The sequence below is a fragment of the Natrix helvetica genome (assembly GCF_964273705.1).
Source record: "Natrix helvetica genome assembly, chromosome: 3".
NCBI classification, from domain to species: Eukaryota; Metazoa; Chordata; class Lepidosauria; order Squamata; family Natricidae; genus Natrix; species Natrix helvetica.
The window spans coordinates 118,453,963-118,473,719 of NC_138549.1; the positions used below are offsets into that span (position 1 = coordinate 118,453,963).

Below are 19,757 nucleotides of genomic sequence, written 5' to 3' on the forward strand. Positions count from 1 at the left end.
ATCTGCCTGTCTGCTGTGGACTGAAGAGCATGTCTGTATGCAAAGCAGAAAGAAAAGAGGGGTGGAATAACAAGACTTGTACTCTGGTAATACAGAACTGCTCTCCGATGTGCTGAATTCTTAAAGTGACAAGCAGCATCAGAGGGAGCTCTAAAAAATGCCAGAGACCTTGTTCTGCTGTCAAATGGGGTCTAAGGAAAGTCTGGAAGGGGAAGTCGGAGGCTGCTTGGGCAGAAGGTAAGAGAGCTGTAGTGAGGCACAGACCACATTTCTCTTTCTTGTCTACAGCTGTCACCACAAAACCATGTATTTTCACCTTGCCTGAGCTCTGAAGGGCTCCTAATGCTGTTGGCAGATGGTTGCAAGGGAAGGGTTAGAAAATAATACAGGGCAGATTCACAGGAGCATTTGATGGTGTTATATGAACATTCAAGGGGTAATTATAAACATATTGTCTCAGCAGGTGGTTGGGAAGTGGAACAGGTAGGGCTTCCTATTGCCTTCAAAGTGTTCTCTCAGAAAGAATGAACCATCTCGTGGCATAACTGGGAGTTACAATTAGAGCTCCCACTCTAATGGTATAGAAAAAGGGAAGAGTTATTTTTCCCTCCTGTTCCAATGGTGACAGGGAATTAGAACTAGCAACAGAAGCAGCGATTTTCAGGAATTCATCCCGTGAAAGCAGTGCTCTCTGATAGACAAAGGACTGCTGGGATTTGGTTTAAAAATTCTTATGACAATGTATGCACATTCCATTACATAGGAATATATAATACTACAGAGATTACTCGTGTCTGTGTATATTTATAAGCAGATTGTACCTGCATTTAATGAATATCATTTGGTGTCTCAGAGTAAGGGCATATAAAGAAAACATTCAAATCTAAGCCCAGGGCACTTTCTCTATTTCCATAGGGAGGAAGCACAGCTATTTGGAATTTTGAGATCATATCAGTATTCTCATGAAAGGGCTACTGTTGTGGGCACTATAAAAACACCCAATTGCTAGGCATTAACCTGGGAAAGGTGCTTTCTGCTACAGCCTCTATTGTATTCTTCTTACACCCAGGATCCATTTCCTTCTCTAAACCAGCCGTAGCTGCCCACCATTCTCACTTCCTAAGATTTTCTACAGCATGTGGAACACAGAGGTGTGCTTTTAGATGTATTTAGTTAATTTATACCCTACATGTCTGCTCTGACAAGTGCTTTTTGGCTAACAAAAATGAAAACTACAAGACAATAGAAATGGTTTAAAACAATTTCAATTAGAATAAATTGAATAATTGCAATAAATAAATAAATCATCAAACAGTTGAAAGCCTAGCCACAAAGATCATCTTTACAGATTTCCTACATAACTAAGGGACGGGCAATGTAATTCCATTGCTGCATTTGGTAGCTTTAGATCAACACAGATTGTCTTTTCTCTCATTCAAGAAAAAAGTGTTTATGATAATCAGGGCGGGCTGGAAAGGCTTCTTCTGCTGTTCTTACCGGGACAAGCTTCGTGGTTCCTAGACAGTCAGATTTTAAGTTGTTTAGGGCTTTAAAGGTCAACATCAACGTTTTCATTGTATGTGGTAAGCAAAAGCGCTGATCTTTTCTATTTTTTTCTTTCAGTCTTGTCACATTGTTCCACATTTACTGACCTATAGTGGCCAATATAGTACTTTTCCCCCCCTTTTCTGCAACTCACTGTTCAATGTCTGCATTCTGTACTTTCTATTGCATAGCTGTCCTATTCCTTGTGGTATCTTACTTTCTAGCAAGTGACTTTTTACTATATACTCTGTTCAGTCTTTCAATCACATTTCTAAAGGGTTTCAATACAGATTTCCATTGGCCTTTGACTTACTTGCCTCTATTGGAGCTCTTCTATTATTTATTCTTAAAATCTGCTTACTTATACATTTTCTTGTTATTTTTCTGATCTTAAAAAATATTATCCTTTTGTTAAAAAATTCTTTTTGCTGACATTCTTGATTGATGTGCTTCTTCTTATTCTTTTTGGTTTGACCCTGAAAGTCTGCTTTCAGTTGTTGAAACATCTTTTTTGCTGCTTCAAGCTTTCTTTTTTAAATTTCTGTTGGGCTATCATGACAGTTTGTGCCGAAAGCCACTAAGATTTATCTTAGATTTTAATCCTCTGCTTCAGTTCTCTACACTTTCTTCCCATAGCACTCAAGGGTCTCCTTTAAATGTACAGAATCTTTCTTTATATGGATAACATATATGTTTTCCAGGTGAACGTTTGTGGACTAACAATTGTAAAAATTTAACTTGTGTATTAATTTTTAATTATGGAATTTTATTTATTGTTTAAGATATTTTTACTTATTTGAATTACCCAGAGTTTCTATAAATTAAGTAGGATACATGTAAGATTTAAAAAGTTTGAAGTTTTTGCCTGTCCAGACAATGCTTCTCTTTTGATTCTTAGCGGAAGGAGCTTGCATTGTCTGAGATATGTTTCTGACATCTTTTCTGTGGCCAGCATGAAAATACAGAATGTGGTAACCTTTCCCGTCAAAGTAGAACCTATTTATCTATTTGCATTTGCATGCTTTCAAACTGCTAGGTTGGCAGGAGCCAGGGTGAGTAACAGGAACTCATCTCATCACATGGAGCCCGGGTCTCGAACCTGGGCTGTCACCTTTCGAGCTGACAATCTCAACAACTTTAACTAATGAGCTATCATGTCTCCTTAATGCAAATATTTTTATATCAGTATTTCATATGGCAAATCTAGACAGCATACTAAAAAGCAGAGACATCACCCTGCCAACAAAAGTGTGAATAGTCAAGGCTATGTTTTTTTTCCAGTTGCAGTGTATGGCTGTGAAAGCTGGACCATAAGAAAGGCTGAGTGCCAAAGAATTGAGGCCTTTGAACTATGGTGCTGGAGAAGACTCCTGCGAATCCCTTGGATTGCAAGGCGATCAAACCGGTAAGACTTAGAGGAGATCAACCGTGATTGCTCTTTAGACGGCCAGATCCTGAAGATGAAATTCAAATACTTTGGCCACCTAATGAGAAGGAAAGTCTCACCGGAGAAGGGCCTAATGCTGGGAAAGATTGAGGGCAAAAGAAGAAGGGGATGACAGAGAATGAGGTGGCTGGAGTAGACATCAGCTTAAATAGACTCCTTCCTGTCCCTGGTAGAGGAAAGGAAGGCCTGGAGCAGTGCTTCTCAAATAGTGGGGCGGGCCCCCCAGGGGGGGCGCGAGGCTCCGTAAAGGGGGGCTCAGCTCAAATTATTTTATATATTTTTGTTTTGCAGGTTAAAGGTTTTTTTTAATATTGTGTTCCTTTAAATCCTGTGCTCCTTTAAATCTTTTCTGCTACAGTTAATAAAGCTATTCTTTGTTGTAAATTGATCCACATTTCTTTCTTTTTTTATTCTCTTATACGTTAATAAGGATACAGTGTTATGCAGAGGTGTACTTATAACAATTTTATAGACAAATGATACTATTTACAGTCGCGCGGGGGGGGGCGCGAAATGTTTTCTTCTTCCTAGGGGGGGCATGACAGAAAATAATTGAGAAGCACTGGCCTGGAGGAACATTGTCCATGGGGTCATGATGGGTCAAACACGAATTCGCAACTAACAACATTTCATGTTTTTACCCCACAATCTGCACTGGGGGAACATTCTGACTGATTATACTGCATTTTGCTATAGGAAACAGAATCCTGAAGCAAATAATAAAAGTACATTACTCTACTAACTAAATAAATAAATAAATAACCACAATACAAGTATAAGGCAGAGAAACGGCATTTGTTTTCCTACCTGTTTCCATTTAATTCTCTCTGCATTCATGTGGTTAATTAGAAGATGGTCACTGGATGCAGACAAATGTCACATATTTCACTGAATAATCATCTCTCTACTGTCTACAGTTTCCCTGGCTTTCCATATTTTGCTTAATTCTTGTGGCAAGATATCATGAGATAATTCTCCATGGACTTTTTGGGCAGTGAATCCTACTATTACTGCTAATAAAGAGACCTGTCCTTAGAAATTGTTGGAGATGTCAGAGAAATAGTCTATTCATTTTCTTTAGACATAAATTTGCTGGACATTTTAAAAGGTCATTTATTTCCAGTTCTAATAAATATAGCCAATATTTGCTTGAGCTCAAATTAGAAAGACTGGAGCTAGAAAGCTGCAGAACAGAAATATATGAAATGCTAATTTTGAGAGATATTGTATTATTTTACGCTATCATTAATGTCTCTTGTAAAAGTTCAGGAAACTAAAACTCCAAATGCTGCTTGCTGCTAACCTGACTTATAATCTTTTCAAGTCATACTCCTCCCCACTCCCCGTACATATTCCTGTCACAGTATCACTCTGCCCATGTAAAATAGGCTTAGCGTCCAATTATAATGGGTTAGTATGCAGGCACGTAAGAAGATAATCCCAGATTGTTTTTCATTCAGCCCTTTGAAGTGACACCCCTTTTCTTAATAAAGATGGATCAGCAATGTAAGCATCACAATTCTCCCAGAATTCCTAGATTTTGCTCCCGCTTTTGATCATTAACTTATAAATAGCTAGTGCTTCTCTAGAACTTTTGGTCCCTAAACTTTTGCCTTTTGAATTCAGCATGTAAAGTGTCTTCTGAATCAAGGGAGATATACTATAGCAGGGGGAGATGAGAAGCACAGGAAAACATTTATCTTGCAATGGAATTTCTTTTTTTTCAAATTAATCATTTTCCCAGTAAATGCTTAATTATAGACAAACCAGCTAGCAAACAAGACTCATGACAATTCCTGGGCTCCTAGTATCATTATTTTGGACTCCATCACAGCAATAAGAGCACTGCTGTGACTACTGCCAAGTTTCACCTTCAAAATATAGTTATTCAGAACTGCAGGAGATACAGAAAATGTAATGTGAGAATGATCAGATTAGTATGTGTATTGGTTTCAGAGAACACCATCAGAAAGCTGCTGTATATAGTTTTTATGTTATGGGATTTTATAGAATTTCTTAGCATGACAGATGTTTTGATCTTTATGATTGTTGTGATTTGTTGTAAACCACGTGGAATCTCTGGTATAAATTGTAGCAAAGGGAGAAAAGTTGTATTCAAAAGGGTTCAACTATGAAAAAGTTAAAGAGAGATCTAAATCTGATGTGTTAATCTAAGTTGTGGGCAGAGACAAAGCCTAGGGAAATGAAAACCAAGCAGCCAATCAGGGACAGGAAGATTTCTCTGTCAGATGAACTAATGAAAAGAGGAAAGGAGGCAGCTCAATTTTGTCTTTCTCATTGCTTTTTCTCTCACAGGAGGAACTGAAGCATGTCTTTCCAGGATTTCTCCGATTAGAGTAATACTTCGCAATGTCACCTGGGATTCATTTATGTTTTCAGAAAATAAGAGAGTGAATCAGGTTCTTTGTACTGTTATGTGTAATTTGGACCCTTGTCCCATTTGACTCCTTCAGGCAGCAAGGAAGTGACTGGATGGTTAAATGCTACTTTGAGAGAAGCAATAATGCTGCTCACCTTGAAAGAGGCAGTGATGTGCCCTGTTTCAAAAAAGCCATCTGTTGAACCATCCTTATTTGGAAACTCTTATCTTGTGTTTAACTTCTCCTCTTGGAGAAAGCTTATTAAATATGAAGCAACTCAACTGCATGGATTACTGCCTTGTCGTGGCGTAGTAGAACTCGATAAAGCTATGAGCTATGCCATGCAGGGCCATCCAAGACGGACAGGTCATAGTAGAGAGCTCTGATAAAACGTGATCCACTGGAGAAGGAAATGGCAACCCACTCCAGTATCTTTGCCATGAAAACCCTATGGACAGTGTTGTCCATGGGATTGTGATAGGTTGGACACAACTTCGCAATTAACAATAACAACTCAATTGCAGTCAACCCTAGAGGTTTAGGGTTATATGGGATGGAAATAACATTGGTCACTCAGTTGGATGATCTATGCCACGTTCTGGAGGACAATATGTACCTGTCTTGATCCTGTTATAATTTTTAATGCCATAAACCAGGGTGTCTTTCCGGACAATGGGAACTGAAGTTGGAAGCACTGATTTCCAGTTGTTCTGCCCCTATCTCAGTGGCTGGTTTAAATCAGAAGTGGTGACATCATTCAAATTGTTGGGTACCACAAGCTTTGATTCTCTCCCTTCATCTCTTTAACATTTATGTAGTGCTGCTGAAAAAGGTCATCTGTCAGACTGGTATGCGTTATCAGCAATTACAGAATAAAAAGGAGGACTAACAGATACAGGCAAGATCCAATACCAAAGTAACAAGGTGAAAAATATGGCTTAAGATATACAAAAGATATCAAAAACGTTTCAGATGCCTTTATTTACAGGAATATAAGATGGGGAAGAGGCAAAACAGTTAGATTTGCAAGATTGATATTAGTTCCAGACCAGAAAGCAAATCCACCGGAAGTCTAAACCACCTTTATTAAGATTGTTTATAGTAACAGAGTCTTGAATTTAATCCATGTTTTTTGCCTCATTGCTTAGGTAAAGGATCTTACTTATCTCTGTCAAGGTCACCCTTTGTATTCTGTATAGCAACACTCTGATGATTATCAGCTTTACACTGCCACTCTAGGCTGAATCAGAGACATTGTGGAAATCTTTTCATATCTAAACGCTGTGATGTTCCGGCTGGGCAAAAGCTCAAACTAGATCGTAGCAAGATAAAATTGCTGCTTCTCCAGAATTTTTCTTGTCCCAGCTGTATTCTGGATGAGATTACCCATTCCCTAAAGATAGTTTACAATCTGAGATTCCACAGGAATCTTCTCTAACACCAAAGTTCACACTCTTTCTGTTCTGCTTTTTCAGAATAAATCTTCTGCTTCTACTGAATGTACCAGGAAAAACAATGTCTGTATCATTCTGATCCTTGTAGGTATAGACCAGGGGTGTCCAAACTTGGGAACTTTAAGACTTGTGGACTTCAACTCCCAGAATTCCCATGCTGGCTGGGGAATTCTGGGAGTTGAAGTCCACAAGTCTTAAAGTTCCCAAGTTTGGACACCCCTGGTATAGACACATTTCAGCACTGGAATACTTTTCCAAGGCCTTCATTGCTATTCAACCACTTGCTAATGTGTAGTGTATTTCTTGACTGATGATTCCTTTGCTGTTAATTCAGTAGTCAATCCTAAAAGGAAAAAAACCATCTGCTAGGTCAATATCATTGTCAATTGTAAGGCTGGTTGCTATACCTGTGGTCATCAATCTGGTCTGTATACTTAAGTTACATGTTTTCACTGTGCTCCTTGAATTTCATTACTAGAGCTTGCAGATTATTTCAGTGTTCAGCCATCAGGGTAGTGTCATCAGCACAATACATGCTATTGGTTTTTCTTTCTCTAGTTTTAAAACTACATGCAACTTCTTCTAAGCTACCTTCAATATACATTTTGCAAAGAAGCTGAATGAGCATATTGCTTTGCTCACTCCACTGCCAACCTAAAGCTAGAATATTTTGCCCTGTTCCTTCCATACCAAAGTTTTCTATGTACAGGATTTCTCTCCATACTGTGGTTTCCTAACCGGTTTATAGAAAACTGAGATGCTCTAGAATTGCCATTTTTAAATATTCTTCTGGTCTTTCAAAAAGCCAGCTTGGATATATGGCATCTACTTTTTCATATTGGGCTCTAATCTGCACTGGATGAGCCTAAGCTTTATTTTGCTAACTTGTGGAATTAAGGATATTGCACAAATAGTTGGCAGATTGATTTCTGTGGGCTACAATTTGGTTCTTAAGGTTTGCTGGTAAAACATAATTAGGACTTTTCCTGAATCTTTTGTTACTTGCCATAATCCTGTAGATATTCCATCAATTCCTGTAGATTTCCAATGTGGTAACAACTGAAATGCTGATCTAGCTTAATTTTTCAGAAGCTGACCTCCTTGCAAGTACAGAACATCTTCTAGTATAACTTGGATGTTAACATCTACAGTGAACAGAATTTTAGTATGTTCCTTCCATCTTTGTTCAGTCACCTTTTATTCAAGTATTATCTGTCTGTTAGTGTCCTTTAGCGTACCAATTCAAGGTTGCAACTTCCTTCTGATTTTTTGTTTGGAAGATGTTCCTTGTTTTTCCATCTTTTATGTCTTTACAGGTGTTGTTGTAATACTGCATCTTATCTCTTCTAAAGGGTCTCTGAAATTCCTTCCTGAGAGCTTTGTCTTTTTTGGCTTTGGCTTCTCTTTTCTTCATGACAATTTCCGCTGTTTCTTGCAACTTCCATTTCGCTGTCTTCTCTTTCTTGATCTTTGGCAGTTTCTTTTCAGATTCATCCTTAATAAATTCTTTCACTTTGTTTTACAGTTCCCCTGATTTCCAACAAAGAGGTTCAGGACTTCAAAGCAATTCCTGTTTTTTAATACTGTACGTACCTGTTCTTTAATTACAGCACTGATTGCTAATAGATTCCCAGCTCCAATTCAATTAGCTGTTCTTCACCTTTAAGACTTTACATATCTTTGCTCCAGGATAGATTACTGATGGCCTCCTCCAAGTGAAATCTGCCTAGTCACTGCATGCCTGTGGGAATGTATTCCGACAACAATTCAGAAGGACAAAAACTTGAAGACAGCTCTTCTCTGTGGAGGCTCTCATGCGTTGGAACACAATGACCCCAGAGTTTTACCTGGAACCCCACTTTGGCAGGATGTTGAAAACTCTTTTGTGGTTTAGTAAAATAGTTACGATGGGAGATAAAAAATAGTAATTTTCAATTCAGCTTTTGTTTTGTATCATTGTGCCATTTTTATTCTTTTATTTTATGTAAACCACCAGGAGTCATGAGTGAGCTAAGAGTAAGTAAGTAGATGTTAGAAGACTTGAGAGTGGAGTACTTGGTAGTCAAACAGTAGAATTTCATAAACTGTGAATATGGATATGATTATGTTATTACACAGTCAACTACAGTCAACTGTTACTCTTTTTAAGGATAAAGGATAGCCAGTTTTTTCTGGAGAACCGGTCTGTTCTAGTGGTTACAATACAATACAATACAATACAATACAATACAATACAATACAATACAATACAATACAATACAATAGCAGAGTTGGAAGGGTTAAAGCACCAAACTTAAAAGCAAGAGACCATAAATTCAAGTCTTGCCCTAACCATGAAAGTCAGATGGGTGATCTTGGGCGGGTCACTCTCTCTCAGCCCAACCCAACGCACAGACTTGTTGTGAGGAAAATAGGAGGGTGGAGGAGTCTTGGATATGGTCGCTGCCTTGAGTTATTTGTAAAAAGAGTGATATAAATAAAATAAAATAAAAACATTGAACTATCCCCTCTCGGTAACCCTGCCCCCAGTCTTCTCACCTCATATTCCTGGGAGAATTTCAGTCCATCGTTGGCTTTCAGTCTGTCAATATTGTCAGCAAGGTCGGTTACTGGAATGGGAGGATGGTCACGCATGCCTGTCAGATGAAACAAAACAGAGGGGGACCTGGTATCAGGAAGAATAATTCTTTAGCTAAAGGGAGGGGTCTTCTTTCATATGTGCATAGTGGAGCTGATGGCAATGAATAGCAGTAGCACAGAGAACGGGACATGAAGAAGTTAATGTGGCATGCGGTGCCTGTAAAAAGGCAGAAAGTATCTGTTCATGCTTAGATGAGACAACAATCAGCCAGGTGGTTTCCAAATATAACAACATCCTAGAAAAGGTGAAAAGCCTTGAAGAGATGTTCCTACATGTCCTTAGGCTAAAATAAGGTTTCAGGAACAGCAATAAAGCTCCTGAAGAATGGGACTGTGTATCCATTTCGTATCAGCAATATGCGGTACAGTGCAGAGGCAGAAATTGTGAACAGTTGCTTGAGGAACAATTTCTCTCAACAGCTTATTTATCATAAAGTGACTGGGGCAGACAAGTCATACGCTGTACGTCCACTGCAGATGCATCAATAAACCTTATCATTTAGAAAGATTGTGTATTAGCTTTCCTGAGTACGCGTTCTGGATGAGAATATACAGCGCAACAAAACAAACTTACAGAATTCAGTAATACCCTATTCAATCATTTGAAGAGAGATGGTATCCTATCTATTTATAATATGAAAGTATCTCACTAGGACAGTTTGCACCATGTTTTGTCATTTGCTGAATGATGTTGTTTAGGTAATGATGTCACCCTGCAAATAATCGAAATGGACATAAATGATAAAAATTGATATAAAGGCTATCATTTGTGTCATTTTCATACAGTCTAGATCAGTGGTTCTCAACCTTCCCAATGCCGCGACCCTTTAATACAGTTCCTCATGTTGTGGTGACCCCCAACCATTAAATTGGGGTCTCGGTTCCTAAGACCATCGAAAATATGTGTTTTCCGATAGTCTTAGGCGACCCCTGTGAAAGGGTTGTTCGACTCCCAAAGGGGTCCCGACCCACAGGTTGAGAACCATTGGTCTAGATCAGTGTTTCTCAAACTTGGCGACTTTAAGTCCTGTGGACTTCAACTCCCAGAATCCCCCAGCCAGCATAGCTGGCTGGGGAATTCTGGGAGTTGAAGTCCACAGGACTTAAAGTCGCCAAGTTTGAGAAACACTGGTCTAGATGATAAAAGATATAAAATCAAGATGGAATCAACACAAATTTAGCTGCTCCATTGGACTACTTTGGTGCAATGCACTTGTCATTTTTTTACACAGGATGGGGGGGGGGGGGGAAGGAAGAGAATTCCTGGGTAGAAATTTGATCCACTGTATCTGAAATGTACAAAATAGGAGTCTGTTAAGCTATGGTCTCACTAGCACAATAGGTTTTGTTTCCGCCTCCGACATCTAATTTTGCCTTTGTTTTTTGGTAATTCTTCAAGCATCAACATTCATTTCCTCTTCCTTCTTAGAGCATGAACACCAACTTCTATAACCCTGTGGGGCCAATCAATTCATAAATGTTTCTTTGCTTGCAAAACATCATAATGTCACTAAAATAATGCTTGTCTTACTTGAAGTTCTGTAAGGTGGAAGGAAGGAAGGAAAGAAAGAAAAAGAGAGCAAGGAAACCTGGACTGAAAATGTTTCAGAAAGGTACAGGTAGTCCTCGACTTACAACAGTTCATTTAGGGACCGCTCAAAGTTACAACGGCACTGAAAATAGTGACTTATGACCATTTTTCACACTTATGATCCTTGCAGCATTCCCATGGTCCCATGATTTACACTCGGATACTTGACAACTGACTCATATTTATGACAGTTGCAGTGTTCAGAAGTCATGGGATCCCTTTTGTGACCTTCTGACAAGCAAAGTTAATGGAGAAACCAGATTCATTTAACAATCATGTTACTAATTTAACAACTGCAGTGATTCATTTAACAAATGTGGCAAAAGAGTCATAAAATGGGGCAAAACTCACTTAACAACATAAATATTGGGCTCAAATGTGGTTGTAAGTTGAGGACTACCTGTATTGCCAAGAGAATAAAAGTTGAATTCAGAAGATGATTAAGTCTAAGCCTACTGGACCAATTTTGGGTGGTGAGCATTTCCGCAAAATATTACAAATTAGCTCCTCATAGCCTTATCCAAGGACTACAGTTTCATGTTTCAGCCCAGCTGGGAACTTCAAGATTTCTGATTGGAACTGCTTAGAAAATTGTGAACCTTTAGACTCTTTTTCTTTCTTCCTGTGCAAGCCGGAGCATCTTACACGAGAAGTACCAAAAGCTTGTACTGATGAAACTTCCTGGCTTACTAGAAAGTGATCATGATCTACACACTAAATCTGTGGTGAGTGAGGTCGACCTTCATGACGCTGAACAAAAGGAGATGGGAAAGAAGGAGTTGCGTGGAGTGAGAAAAAAAAGCAAAGCAGGTGGAAAGAAAACTAACTTGATATATTCAGGCAACTGGGGCCACTGGCACCTGTAAGAACAGAAATCCCATTACTGTTGCTGAAGGCAAAGTTAAGGAGCAAGAGAAGGTCAAAAGGTAACACAAATGTCCTCATCACCACCTTCAAAACCAAGTTTGAGGATAACAATTTTAGCTTGACACTACTTACACATATGGAAGCATAGCAGGGGTGGGTTGCTCCCGGTATTACTGCCGGTTTGATATGGGTGTGCATTTGCACAAAAACAGGTCTGTGCATGCACAAAATGTTTCAAAAAAGAAAAAAAAAGAAATAAATGTGTGAAATTACAATTGTTCTGTGCATGCGCAGAACTGAAAATCAAGATGGCGGCCCCGTAGGAGAACCAGTTTGGGGGCGTGGCGGGCCTGGGTTGCTGCCAGTTCCAGCGACCCAGGCTGCCAAACCACTATTGGTTCAGCATAACCGGTCCGAACCGGTAGGAACCCACCTCTGAAGTATAGTAGGTACAGTATTAAAACAATTATCAGTTAAAACAAGGATTATTTTACAGGTAATTTTATCACCACTGTTATCTTATCTCAGGTAACAATAGTTAGGATTGTCTCAAATCTTATGATAAATGATCTGGCCTTTTCTCAAGACCATGCATTCTTTGTTACAGGAATCTTATGACCAAAGTGCAGTCAGAATGTAATCAATCAAACCTGCCTCAGCTGAAAATGAATAAGAATATAAAGCAACTGACAACTCATGTAAGAACTGTTTGTGAAGTAGAAATTATTAAGGCAGAAAGCTTTATTCTGAATTAGAGCAGTTTAATTAATTATATACTAAGCAGGACCTTTCATATTTAAGTTGCTACCAAAGGTAACAAATTACCAGTCTTCTGGTGTTTTAGTGGTTGTCTGGTTCCAGAGATTATCTATTCAACTCAGCCTAAAGTGAGATTAGATGGAGGAAACTGATAGTAACAAAAGTATTCAGATGGTAACAAAAGTATTCATCTTGAAAATCAACTGATAAAAATAAAATGGTGCAAAGAATAGGAGCTAGTTCCAGACTGAAAGTAAAAACTAAACTGCCTTCCTCAAGCTGTTATCTTTTAACACAGACATGGACATTTTATGGTGTCCGGGACAAATTTGGCCCTTTGGCTGTCCCTATCCTGAGGTCGATCAGAGATCAGAAATCAAATGTAGGTAAGTGTACTTCATGCATGCAATACAACTGCATTACTTCTATTTTGAAGGCGACGGCTATGATTTTCAATTTATGTATGTATGTGAGTGTAGGCCTATGCTTTGGACCAACCCTCCACTACAGTCCCAGTTTTCATGTGGCCTCTTAGAAAAATTAATTGCCCATCTCCCACCATATATACGTATATACACGCAATCTGAATAGCCCTAACCTTTAGTCTGTTTCTAAGATGACCTGAGAAAAGTAATCATTGTCCAGTTGTAGAGTAAGAAAAGGCTTCATGCGGCCATAAACAAACTTGCAGATCTCACCTTGAAATGCTTCCCCGCCCCCATATCATTTAGGGGGGAAAAAATGCCCCAACTTGATGTATAGAGCTCAGAAGCCAAGTATGTTCTTTTTTAATTACTAAAATGGCTTACATGCTTTATAAAGTCCACCACCTAAGGAAGGCAGGATGGGAAGTTATTTCACATGAACGAGTGAGAAAACAAATCAAATCTTTCTCAGATGAGAGTGAAATAACCTCCAAAAAGCAATAAATCTAAAAAATGCTGCCTTATGAAGAGACTCCGCTGAGGGTCAGCAGCAACTAATAATTTAACATGTCATAAGGACCAGAAGATAGGGAGCTCTTCAGGAACCCAATCGGGAGCCAGCCTACTGAACCTGACAACCTGATATCTGATCTATCAGCAGAGTGGACTTTCATTTGGCTGATTCATTTGAACCTGGTATGATAGGTACACCCAGTGAAGAGATACACGTAATATGAGGGATAAGTATCCCTGGACAATATAACTATAACCCACCTGGGGTTTGGTAGTTAAGTCGCCTCATTTCAACAGGGTCAGAGGAGTGGGCCAGCAAGGAGTCCTTCAGGCCAATGGAATGTTCATCCTTGGATGAGGGTGAATTGGCCCTTTTCCTAAGGAAAAGAAAGAGAAGGTTATACAAGATAAACAATAACAAGATCCCGGCAACAGTCTCAGAAACATATATAGCAGCAAGCAAAAGGACAGGAATGCAATGACAAAAAGTTGACGTTCCTCTTACGCTTCATATTTATTTGTAAGGGACTATTTCCTATGGTGGAAGAGCACAGAAGATTCTCTGTATTAAAAATTATTTTAAAATGTGAAGGGTTGTAATGTACAAGGATAGAGGGTGTTTTGGGTAAAAGGTATTGGTCCATTAATACTTGACTTGAATGGTTGAAGCCCCCCCCCCCCCCCCCGGCTTTGTTAATAGCATAATAAAATACATTGTTGTCTCTTTGTGTTATATTTATGTCCATAGTTCTGCAACCCTATCCTGGTAGATTTCACTAACTAAGCAGAGAAGAACCTGTCCAGAAATTAAATGGGATAGATTTGCAAGAAATTTGCAGATGGCAAGAAATATTATTGGTGGGGTCACTGATTACCATTAAACCACATGACTCCATACGGTTCTGCTGCTTCTTAGCATTCACCTAATGCATGTTACAAAACGTTTCTTTTCACCTAACCCAATGGTTATATACAATATGTGCGTATGTTTGCATGCATAGGCGTGCATGCATGCAAGCAAGTGCACACAACTGGCTGTTCAAATCTCTTGAATATAGGTAAAGGCATTCTGATGCACTCCTAGACAAGACAAAGGACATTTTGGTGAGTGAATGTCTTCCTGTGACAAAAACCCATTTTTAAAAGGAAAAAAAGTACCACAAAATTGCAGGACAGGAAACTACTTGCAACTTATAGGAATTTGTGAGAGTCAGGTTGCTCCAGCAGATGCACTGCTGTCAATATTTTGTTCATATGGTTTTCTATGACCTTACAGGAGTAAAATCTGTTCAACATACTGTATTTATTATATATCTTCATATATTTGTAGCATAAATTGGGAGGAGATCATTTATAAAGGAGCTGCATGTCAGAAAAAAAGTATGTCATCAATCTGAATTCATTACTCAAACAAAAGTACATAGAAAAATGCGAAGCTACTTTGTTTTGGTCTCTAATTTCTGTTAAAAGTCAATTCTGCTCTACTATAATAGAATTACTTTGTTTTACCAATGATCAGTTATGTATCGAAGTTATAAGAAATCTGGTTGATAATAGGAAAAAGGAATCATTCAGAACAAGGCTTATGGAACTGATTAATAGAATATGCCACATTCTTAGTCAAACTTTCTCATTGTAGACATGTATATATGTAAATAGGTAAAGGTAAAGGTTCCCCTTGCACATATGTACTAGTCGTTCCTGACTCTAGGGGGCAGTGCTCATCTCTGCTTCAAAGCTGAAGAGCCAGCACTGTCCTAAGACATCTCCATGGTCATGTGGCCAGCATGACTAAATGCCAAAGGTGGTCCCTATTTTTCTACTTGCACTTTTTATGTACTTTCGAATTGCTAGGTTGGCAGAAGCAGGGACAAGTAATGGGAACTTACTCCATTATGCGTTGCTAGGAATTCGAACTGCCGACCTTTCTGATCAACAAGCTCAGCATCTTAGCCACTGAGCCACCAAGTCCCTTAGATTTAAACAGACAAACCCTAAAACATGGTCATCTTATTTGTGAAGTTGTTTATTTACTCTAAGAATGACATGGGTAGGTAAAGATGAAGAAGTATGGCACCGTAGCAAGAAAGACAGAGCAATATCAAAAACCAACACATTTTGGTTTTAGCAAGATGAAATTTTGGATCTCAACATATACAACAAAAAGAGAAAGATGCTAATTACCTTTCCTGTTTGCTAGATCCACGGAAGCAGAAATAAAAGAGGAAACCAGGATTATTCAAAGATACTAACCATATACGCAATAACCTAAAGTCACCTTCTTTCCCTCCACCTTGGAACCATGCATTTATTTATAGCAAAGGTATGGTAGATTGTTTGGGTAAGAGATGGAAGACATTTGCTGTAAATAAATAAGCTGTTGCTACTTTAACATCACAGGCAGATGACACTGGACATTCTTGCCAAAAACATGGTCACAACTAACATGACAGGACCTCCTTCTGCCCAAACACAGAATTCTATATTTTCATGGATTAAAGCACCAAGCCTTTCACTAAAGTAATGGGGTGGGGATGGGGGGAGAGACTTCTTGGGCATAAATAGATATATAATTTAAGCAATAGTCATCTATGAAATTTAACCAAGCACTTATATGAAGTTGCTCAGTCTTATTAGAGATAGGAACCATGTATAACCATTTGTTTAGCTACTGTTCAAAGTTACAACATTGAAAAAAAGCATTGAAAAAAGTGACTTAGGACTGGACCTTGCACTTATAAATTCTGCAGCATCCCCATGATCATGAAATCAAAGTCTGAGTGCTTGGCAACCAGTATATATTTACAGGGGTTGTAGCGCAACAGGGTCATGTGATCGCAAGTTTCGACAAAGCATAGTCAATGGGGGAAGCTGAATTTACTTAAGAATTGCCTGATTCACTCAACTGCAGTGATTCACTTAACAACTTTGTAAAATTGGGCATGACTCATTTAACAACCACCTTGCCTAACAACAAAAATCTGGTCCTAATTGTGGTCATAACTAAAGGACTACTTGTATACACAAAAAGTTTATCAAATGTTGACAGGTTCATTCATTCCATTCCAAAATGAAATGCATGGACTGTTATCTCCCATCCACCATTGCCCTACAAGTGAGCAAAGCTTTGGGTAGAATCAAACTATCTTAGAGATGGCTGACTTTTATCTTAGATTTAACATAATATTAGTCTCTGTGAAGAACTTAAGCCCCTTTAAGCTGCCATAATATGGGACCATAGTCACCATATCTTCTGTAAGCATAGGCTGCTGCTTACCTTTTGAAGAGTAGGATAGCAATAACAATAATGATAATCAAGATGACCGCAAGGACAGGCCCCATCACCCACAGCATCTCTGGTTCATCTTGCTGCTTTGGTGATACCTCCATCACAATCTCATCTGAGTAGGGACTGGCTGCATACTTCTTCTAGAGAATGGAAGAGAAGAGTAGACATAGACAATGAAAGTAAAGAACTTCTTCCATTATTCTTTTGTGATCTTCTGCCCAATAACCCCATGAGGTCCACCTGCAATTTTCTTGAGGAACAACCCTGGAACCATCAGATACTAAGACCAAAATCAATTGTCTCCCCTTTAGTAAACAAACATTCTGATTAAACAACAGCCAGGAAGTATTTCAATTGCAGAATGAAATGGTCCAGCTTAGACCAAGCTGCCAGTTTCAAATGCACAGAGTCAAATTACAGTCTTTGGTATTGCAACCAAGTGAACACTGTTGCTGATAGGTAACAACTAAGCAGTTTAGTTTATTAGCCATTTGAAAGCATGAAAATGTGAGTAGATAAACGGGTACCACTTTGGTGGCAAGACATTATGTGTGCCTTGTCGTATAGTCATGCTGACTACATGACCATGTACATGTCTTCGGACAATGCTGGATCCCTTGGCTAAGAAATGGAGATGAGCACCACCTCCTAGAGTTGGACATGAGTGGACAAGTGAAACCTTTACCTTTATAAACAGACCACCAAGCTTGATAAGTTAGGGAACACCCACTGGGCAAACTACTGCATGTTAAAAGTCATTGGCAACAATCTAAGCCTTGAAAAGAACATGTTCACCTAGGGTTTCCCAATATACGTCTGCATTCAAATGGTAATCTATAAAACCCTTGCCTGGTGCATTCACAGGTCAGCACTTAGGTATGCTATTCTCAAGTCAAAATAGAAACCATCTGTACATTGCCTTTTCAGATTGACCTTACAAGTCAGGGAGAGACACAAGAACAAACACAATTCCCCTTTTTATAGATAGTACTAATTGCTATGACCAAGGAAGCAGCATACGTTGACCTCTTTTTAGCCAGGGAAGACTCCTGCTAATCTAAAGTTGGGCAGCTGGAGAATGAAACTTTAAACAGTCTCTTTGATATTTTTTTTTGCAAGAGAAGCAGAAAACACTCATATCAGTCTCTTTCTGTGAGTTCTCAGCAGGATGCGTATATAGGGCTTAATCTGAGCCATATTTCAACTCTGGCTCTTGACCTTAATGCAAGAACTTGAGAAATAGTAATCAATACTTAAGAGTCCATTTTAATACTATTGAGAATAAATTCCAAATGTTCAGGGATTGAAGAAAGAAGCTCCAGAGATTTGGAACACCTGACCATTCTCATTTTAGAAAGAACATATGCTAAATGATAATATCACCTATAATGTTTGCACGGTTCTTCAGCCCACGTTACTTAATATAATGAGAATCAAAAGGGAAGCTTTAGTTTATAGCAAGTAGGATTAACCAAGCTCAATATTAGAAGGAGCAAGCAAGGTGCCAGATCTTATAGTAGCCAAGAAGAAACTGTAAGAGCACTGGAGCTTATAGCTATAGAATAGTTGTAGCTAGATCAGTTCCAGGGAAGAATGGAGGACAGAAAATATGGAGCTGATAATGTACTAAGACTAGGGAGTTGACAAACAGATCGGTTTCTTTGACCCTCTCTGGGCAAGGAGAGGATACAAGATTGGCTAAGTTGCACCACATATGGTTTCCCCTCACAAGGAGGGGGGGGGACTTGGAGCCAAAAAAACTTGTCATACTTACTCCAGCCACAGTCAGAATCTTGTAAGACACTAATTTTACACTTTTGGGGGGCTAATCGCTGTTTTAGAAATGGCCTATTAACTACTTTAAAGAGATTAGATACCTTCAAAATGACAAGGCAGTGCCTTCAATCCTTAATATAAGAAATTGAAACTTTCTTTAAAAAGCTTTAGGAATTCAAAAGAAACAGCAAAAAGGAACATAGGGTTTTGAGCATAGAAAGTTTTAAATGAATTAAAGGGTCTGAAAACATTAGAATATTTGATCTCGAATATTAGGACTTTGAAATTAATTCTAGAGAATGTATTTTTGTGGGAAAATATTTTAGATATTGGAGACAAAATTAGATATGACAAGCTAAGCAATTTATAAAGGCTTTCAAGACATTTTTAAGGCATTGCATTTGGGATACTGATTCACTGTATCAGCAGTGTTGTCTATTCTTAGGAGCAGTATGTTCCCAGATGAAACTGTTATAGAAAAAAAAAACTGCAACAAAATCTGAGAATGTGAACAAGAATTTGTCATTAGACATGCAAAAAATAAAATCACCTAAGGTTTTAAAAATTAAGATGACAATAAGAATGCCAATTTCAGAAATTGGAATAATTTTGTCTTGCTGGACTTTCAAAAGAGGCTTTTCGAAGTTTTTTAAAAATTAAGAGATGAGGATCAGCAATAATATAAATGGATTAAAGAGCAAGATTGTTTTACCATTGAAGGAACACAAAGTTGCTTTATTGAATCATTTATTGAGTGGTTCTTTTTGGACTTGCTGACACTGACTGGAAAAATGTTGTATATTGGATTTAGTGGCTCAGTGGCTAATATGCTGAGCTTGTCGATCAGAAAGATCGGCAGTTCGGTGGTTCAAATCCCTAGCGCCGCGTAATGGAGTGAGCTCCCGTTACTTGTCCAGCTTCTGCCAATCTAGCAGTTCGAAAGCATGTAAAAATGCAAGTAGAAAAATAGGAACCACCTTTGGTGGGAAGGTAACAGCGTTACATGCGCCTTAGGCGTTTAGTCATGCTAGGCACATGACCACAGAGACGTTTTTGGACAGTGCTGGCTC

General features: G+C 38.7%; 1 protein-coding gene across 7 annotated transcripts in view; it reads right to left on the bottom strand.

The window, feature by feature from the left end:
• The window catches only part of PTPRF (protein tyrosine phosphatase receptor type F), a 549,550-nt gene that overhangs the window by 26,837 nt on the left and 502,956 nt on the right, over positions 1 to 19,757 (bottom strand). For all 7 annotated transcript variants that reach the window (XM_081946120.1, XM_081946118.1, XM_081946119.1 and 4 more), the window contains 3 exons: positions 16,900 to 17,051; positions 13,884 to 13,999; positions 9,366 to 9,463 (listed from right to left, as the gene is read on the bottom strand). In XM_081946120.1, coding sequence (XP_081802246.1) covers positions 9,366 to 9,463; positions 13,884 to 13,999; positions 16,900 to 17,051 — 366 coding nt within the window. The remainder of the gene's footprint in view (positions 1 to 9,365; positions 9,464 to 13,883; positions 14,000 to 16,899; positions 17,052 to 19,757) is intronic.